At 34.2% G+C, this 7,472-nt stretch overlaps 1 protein-coding gene across 1 annotated transcript; it reads right to left on the bottom strand.

The window, feature by feature from the left end:
• Positions 1-2,852: 2,852 nt before the first annotated feature.
• On the bottom strand, positions 2,853-6,646 carry LOC109182158 (catalase isozyme 3). The gene is made up of 8 exons (XM_019332243.1): positions 6,539-6,646; positions 6,274-6,370; positions 4,626-4,903; positions 3,717-4,493; positions 3,551-3,640; positions 3,282-3,349; positions 3,099-3,192; positions 2,853-3,008 (listed from the first exon to the last, which is right to left on the bottom strand). Exons 1-8 carry the CDS (start codon positions 6,551-6,553, stop codon positions 2,949-2,951), a joined length of 1,479 nt encoding a protein of 492 aa, XP_019187788.1. The 5' UTR covers positions 6,554-6,646; the 3' UTR covers positions 2,853-2,948.
• Between the last annotated feature and the right edge of the window lie 826 nt (positions 6,647-7,472).

Genomic DNA, 7,472 nt, shown 5'->3' with positions numbered 1-7,472 from the left:
AAGGGTTTTTCCGGATACCAAAAGTGGTCGGAACAAGGCTTTCGACTTAATTTAAGATCACTTTCAGGTGGTCGGAAATTTCAGAATTTCCAGTAGTGATTGTATCGCTAAGTGTCTTAGTACAAGAATCAGAGTGTCCCTCAGTAACTACTCTGTGATGAGGCGGTAATGCGTTGGACTCTAAGAACTGTTCCACCTCCTCCTACTTTACTCGATCTTGATTGCTAGCCACTGTCCGTATTGATTGCTTTGACTGTCATTATTGCATTAATGGGTTAGACCAAGTGCACCAAGTCGGATCCAGTACCTTGTCCAATTATCCTGTCAATGACATTGGACCATAAAATCCTTGGCAAATTTGTCAACACGTTAATAATATAGTATATTGGTTCAAGTTTCTATTAATTATTGAATTCAACTTAATAATTATTAATTAATAACATTTTAAGATTCTCTATTTTTAGAGATTATATATGATCTGAAAATCTATGCAATTAACCTATATTTGGAATCCATTAAACAATAATTGTGTGATTAGGTGCTAAATAATCATACCAATCTGAATCTTAAACATTATTTTCTGTCTTAATCAATGACATTACAACTGAAGACGAAAGTTAAATATATGTCAAGCTGTTCAGTTTAATCCTCAACATTAAACTAAAAATAAATAAATAAAAAAAATCGTTCACTATTTACATCTATTTCTAATCTTACCTGGACCAATCAACAACTGATTCAATTTGCCACCTATACAATAAAAAGAGTCATAATATAATATACTTGATTTATCTCATAGCACAGCTTAATTGGTCAACCAACTCAAAATAAGTTCATAAATTTTACTTTACTAAGCAACCAGAATTATTTGGAGTCTTATAGGTTAATTGGGACACATTCTACATTTTATCTCTCACCAATCTCCAAGCATAATGGGTGGGTGGAGGGGATCAGGCATCACGTTGTTGGAGATTTTCATAACCCTCCAATCCATTTTCTATACAAATTAAAATTAAACCTATACAATTAATTAAGCATATCAAATTAAAGACGACAGCTAGATCGATCGCTTAGCTTTAATGTGGTTTTGATATGCTAAGCTATATATATTATATATTGCGCCATTACTCATCATCAGTCAACGATAATGCATCCATACGTAGGCCTCCAACGTGGGATTTCTAATGGACTCTTACATAGAAAGTAGAACCCCCGTCCCAAATACAAATTAAATGGATTTTCCAACTTACATCCCACTTCCTCATCATCTGCACCTAGAATATTATATATATATATATATATATATATATATATATATATATATATATATGCAATAAAAGCTACCACACTTTTGGTTAATTTAATTGTTTAAACTAGCTAGTGTTTTATCCGGGTGTCGAGATATGATGTATAGAATTGAAGAAATTATATTATTATGAATTTAAATAAAAATAAACTAGTGTTTTACTTGTGGTATGTAACAACTACACTAATATTAAATTATTTATTTGAAATTCGAAGGAATGAGATTTTTTTGGGGATGCAACGAAAATAAATTAGAAATTATTCTTGAGAATCTCATAACCTAAGTGAGTTCATGTCTTTGAAAACTAAATAATGAGTCAAATTATTAAGTATAATGTAATATAATTTGAACCAAATGCGTTCAAAACTCTAAACTCCACTTGTTCTTGTATATACGGGAGAGGGTTTAGAGTTGCCTGGTTGGTTTTAACTTGGGCATTTTTAGTGGAGATTTTTTTTTTTTTTTAAACCTGATTTTTTTTTTAGTAGTGGCCTAGTGGGAGGCACACATAACGCTTTTTTAGTAGTGGCTTAGTAGAAGGCATACATAACGCTTCTTAGACACTTTAGCTGGTGATCACTCTCTCTTATTGTTTGTTTGTTTATTTTTTCTTTAACTTGCAATATAATCCAACTCAACCATTGCAATTGCTTTTAAAGTACCACGAAGTGGTTGACCTTTCTTAGTTAAAGAAAGATATCCACAAATGATCAATGTCTATCCTACTCTAAACTAATACATCGTTTGTTTCCATTGTCGGTTGGGCCACACTTGTGTGAAAGAAAAGATAAAAGAGGGCAAATTTTATTATAGAACATGGTCTATATAGCAACGTGGACTAGGTAGAAAAATAATTTCATTTAAAAACTTTCCCATTAATAATGATAGATGGAAAATTCAATTATGGTCTATGTTGCATTCAATGTGTGACAATGGATTCATATTGTTCATGTTTTACACTCACATGGCAAAACATTATCTTTGTTTTTCGAATACATTTTAGCAAAGAGTGAAACATTGCCTACAAAATAACAATATTATCACCTTAATGAAGCTTTAGGCTTGCAACAATGACGTCAAAAAGAAAAGAAAACAACTATACTAGAGCTTGGAGACATAACGACAATGCACTATAGAAATCTAAAGATTTGATTTATCGCAACAACCATTTCCTTTCATTAAAATAAAAGACATCGTTTTGAACCATGGTCCATACTCATGATCCACTGTGTAACAATTGGACAAAAGAGTTTACAGGTCATCTATAATATAAAAAAAAAAAAAAATGGGGCTTCAAAAAGCTACTGTCCTTGCGCATACACTTGTGGAAATTCATATTCTGTGCTTTAATTAGATATATTCCTACCAACGAACAGAGAGTGAAAAGTAGTTAATTAACGCAGGCGATAAGGATGAAGAAAGTTGAATAATGGAGTATTAAAACTTAAAAAGTTTTTTCTTCAAAAAAAAAAAAAAAACAAAAGAACTTAAAAGTTGTTTGGTACAAAATACAACAGTACAACACATGATTACAATTTATTAACTAATCAGCTACTGTAAATCGGAGCACATTATTAAAAGCTTCCCAGTGCTCCATACACAATCAAGACCTCACCAAACGTTTTACCCTGCACGTTACCTTTCACATTGTTGGCCGCACATTGAGTCGTGAAGCTAGCTTCTGTCCAAGAGACTTGTCGGCCTGCATCGCGTTCAAGTAACACATAAACACAGTAAATAACGAGCTATGTGGGCACATATTGCGTAGTTATGGTGGCAAGAAAGATCATACCTGAGTCCAGTATGAAATCCAAATACTGCGAATTTCGTGGGTGACTCGGGGATCAGACAAAGCATCAACCCATCGACACACAAACCTTTCTTGCCTGGATAAATGATAGAATCACCCAATTAATTTCATCTAATCAATATATAGTGAATAAAGCCTGAAAAGAAGCCAAGGGGCAAATGTTACCTGTCTGGTGACCAGGACCTGTATCTCTCACCAGGTTGTTTGAAGTTGTTCTCCTTCTCAATGATGCACTGAATATAAATAAATAAATAAATAAATAAATACCATGTGTACAACATAAATCTTATATGTTTTGCACGTTATAGTTACATAAATAGGTGAGCTAAATATACAAGTGGCTTGCATGAGAGTGACCAATATCGAAATAAAAGCATGCTTGAAGGTTCAAGTTCTTAAATAACCCAAGGATCCAACCATAAGCAACAACCTACCCTGTCACGCTTTCCTGTCAAGATACGTGGAGGGATGGGGTACTGCTCAGCATGACGACAAGGATCATACCTTGATGGGAAATAGTTAACCTGTAGTAAGAATGCTAGGACATGAGATGTCTGAATGCAGAGAAATAAGTGTCTCATAAATGAATAAGAAATGCACCTCTTCGTCTCTATGCATGAAATTCATAAAACCATCATGGTGATTGTTGTGATGAGCACACTCGGGAGCGTTAACAGGAAGCTGTAGATAGTTTGGACCAAGACGATGTCGCTGAGTATCAGCATAAGAGAACACTCGGGTTTGGAGGAGCTTATCATCTGAATAATAGACCCCAGGAACCACAATGGCTGGGCAAAATGCAAGCTGCTCATTCTCTGCAAAGAAGTTGTCAATATTCTTATTCAAAACCAAGCGACCCACAGGCTGCAGGGGCAGGATGTCCTCGGGCCAGGTCTTGGTAACGTCTAGTGGATCAAAGTCAAACCTATCCTCATGGTCAGGATCAATTGTTTGAATAAAAAGCTTCCATTCAGGATAGTTTCCAGCAGCAATAGAATCATAGAGATCCTTGGTTGCATGGCTGTGATTGGCACCTCCAACCTTAATACAATCTTCCTCTAACAAACACTTCACTCCACAAGTTGGCTTCCAGTGGAACTTCACATAATGTACCTTCCCAGCCTTGCTGATCAGTGTGTAGGTGTTAACACCAGAACCTTCCATGTGTCTGTAATCTTGTGGGACACCCAGATCATCAAATAAAAATGAGAACATATGCAAACTCTCTGGATGGTGGGAGAAGAAATCAAGGATCCTCCAATTCTCCTGGATATGAGACTTGGGATTCGGTTTCAGGGCATGAACCATGTCAGGAAACTTCATTCCATCACGGATAAAGAAAACAGGGAAATTGTTACCCACCAAATCAAAGTTACCCTGCACAACAAAACAAATAGCATTAACATACACTAAAACAACGAATTTACAAAAATAATGCTAAACATGAGAAACAAGATAAATAAAGATGAAAGAAAAGCCTTCAAACTTTTCTACTGAATTACAGCATACCTCTCTTGTATAGAACTTTACAGCAAAGCCCCTAGGGTCCCTGAGGGTTTCTGGGCTTCCTCTTTCATGGATAACTGTGGAAAATCGAACAATAACAGGTGTCTGAACCCCGGGAGCTCTAAGGAAATCAGCACAGGTGAGATGAGAAATATCATGAGTGACCTCAAAATAACCCTTGGCACTTGCACCCCTGGCATGCACAACACGTTCTGGAATCCGTTCACGATCAAAATTAGCAAGTTTCTCCACCAAGTGATAATCCTCAATGAGAATTGGCCCTGTTAACATCAGAATTTCATTAGTCAGTGAAAAAATAAAATCAAATACATAGATGAATTTGACGAACTAGCATCAGCTTGCCAGTTGCCAGCATCTTGAGAACCTCTAAACCAGCAGAAAAAGCAAATGCTAAACAAATTGATAGGTTAAAGTACCACAGTTAAATTCTTGGCTTGACAGGGGTGAAAGATCAAAACTTGTATTTAGAATGAAATTTTGGAAAATGGAAGGAAAAATCATAACTAAAACATTGGCATAACTACTAATGATGATCGTCAGTTTCATTTACTAGGTAATTTTCACAATTGCAATATACTATTGAAGTAGGTACTATTCATGGTTTTCAAGAAAATGAAAATCCATTGATATGGCACTTTTCATGCCAGGTATATCTGAAAAAGAAGATTAGGCAATGTTTCTCTTTCTTGCCTTGGATACAATGTAAGAAATCATGAGAGGGTGGGGGTCTAATGGGTGGCAAAAGAGCCACTACCCATAAGTAATGTGGAAAAAATAAAAAGAATAAGCCAAAAGCAAGTAAATAAATTGTAACACATTGAATTTCTTCCTTATTAGTGGCATCAAAAGTTTAAGTTCATTTATAGTGTGTTGGGATGTGTCATGTGTTGAAAACAGGGGGACAAAACAGAAGCAAAATGGGGTAGGATAGTTCCTGTTGTTTGGATAAGAAATAAAATAAAGGAGAAAGAAATTGGGGATAGAAAAGTCCTTTCCTCCTAATATCCTGACAAATATCAATATATCACAACACAGTACATCAACTTAAACTCATTTCTCCCTCTCAATACATGCACACCCTCTATTTCTCACTCGTAAATCTCAGCCTCCCATTTTCGGTTCAAACGTAAGACTCCTTCCTCCAATTTTCTTTCCTCCCACTTTCTACCCATCCAAACACAGCATCACTGTTTCAAAAAAACCTAATCGAGTAAAGCAATGAAATGAGTTCAAAATTTTGTCCAAGTCTTACCAGAATCATTGTGTATTTACAGTTAAATTTCCCATTTTTACAACAAACAAACAAATGAAAACAAAGCTGGACAGATACCAACTAATTGAAGTATCATCTATTATCACATTCAAACCTAATCCAAAGAAGAAGAAAGCTAGCAACCTAACACCAACTACCTAACCAAAATCTATTCGGATTCCAAATGACACGTGATACATGGAACACTGAACAAAAAATTAAAAAATAATAATAATAACAAGAAATCATAACATTGAAATTCTGAAACAAAGCTCTATTGGACATGAATTCATCGCATGATAAACCTACCAAAAATCTGAAGAGTATAGCGATGCAAAAATAGTACTCCGTACAATATATTAATTAATTAATTAATACCTCTGGTTCCGACGGTCAAGGATGAGTTATTGTTCCAAACTGGAGCACCAGAATTAGTTGTCCAGAAAGGTGAATTGAAGGCGCTCGACGGACGGTGCTGCATCGGAATTCACCAGATTCAATATATTTTTTTAAAAAAAAAAATTAAAAATAAACAAATGCCTTTTGACTAACTGAATCAGAACAACACAAAAATCAGAAAAAAAAAAAAAAAAAAAATCAACATCACGATGAACAAACGCAGATGATAATACAGCGGCGATACCTGGTAAGGATCCATAGAGAAAGTTTCCTCTGTTAGCGTAACGTTACGAGAAAACGAAATGCGTACGAAAAGACAGTCGTATGGTGAACACTTTGAGATTCACGAAATGGGACACCTATTTATAGTAACAAAGGTGGGTCATCCCGATCCTCGCGCACGCAGTTTTATGAATATCCACGTAAGAAAGAAAAACACGTAAATATATTTTATTTTATTTATCATTTTGGTTAAACAGAGAATATATTTTTATGTTATCCTTCAGATAAATTGATATGTTTTTGTCATATATAATATCACTAATTCAGATTTAGCCCAAATCACGTCTGCTTACATGGTGCAAATTATTAAATCATGGTGCACATATTAATACTTTGATTATCAACTATTCCAAATTATTGAGTTACATTTTATATGCTTGATTCATTAACAAAATTTTGTTTAAATTTTTTTATCATTTAATTTTTAAAATATTTAAATTAATATTAACTATAATTTTTTTTATATTTAATATTATATTACAAGTATTATTAAATACAAAAGCTCTATTTATAGTTGTATAAAAATTTTAAAGTAAATCATTGAAAAAAAGAAAACTTAAATTTGATCTAATTAATAAATAGCAAATAAATTATAGGTAAAGTTAAGGCAGATGAATATATATATATATATATATACATAGACGGAGCCAGAGGGGGGCAGGGGGGTCAGCTGCCCCCCCTCACCCCACCCCACCCCTACCCTATATTGTATATAATATGTATATATAGTACATTATTCATATAAGTATTATAAAACAAATTATATAAACAAAAGCTGTGATAGACAATGTGGTAGCTAATGTGTATGAGTTTTAGAATGGCCTAGGTTCGAGTCTTTGCATTGACAATGTCACAGTCTTCTTCACTTTTTTTATTAACACAATTAAATTTTGGCA

The sequence above is a fragment of the Ipomoea nil genome, unplaced genomic scaffold (genome assembly GCF_001879475.1).
Source record: "Ipomoea nil cultivar Tokyo-kokei standard unplaced genomic scaffold, Asagao_1.1 scaffold1043, whole genome shotgun sequence".
NCBI classification, from domain to species: Eukaryota; Viridiplantae; Streptophyta; class Magnoliopsida; order Solanales; family Convolvulaceae; genus Ipomoea; species Ipomoea nil.
The sequence above is the reverse complement of the archived record's forward strand: the minus strand, read 5'-3'. Positions and strand labels throughout refer to the sequence as shown.

What these genes read in the sequence shown, in the direction of transcription:
- LOC109182158 (XM_019332243.1), bottom strand. An exon ending in TAAAGTTCTATACAAGAGAG is followed by an intron (nt 4,494 to 4,625) that starts GTATGCTGTAAT and finishes TTTGTTGTGCAG; the next exon opens with GGTAACTTTGATTTGGTGGG. An exon ending in GGATTTCATACTGGACTCAG is followed by an intron (nt 3,009 to 3,098) that starts GTATGATCTTTC and finishes AACGCGATGCAG; the next exon opens with GCCGACAAGTCTCTTGGACA.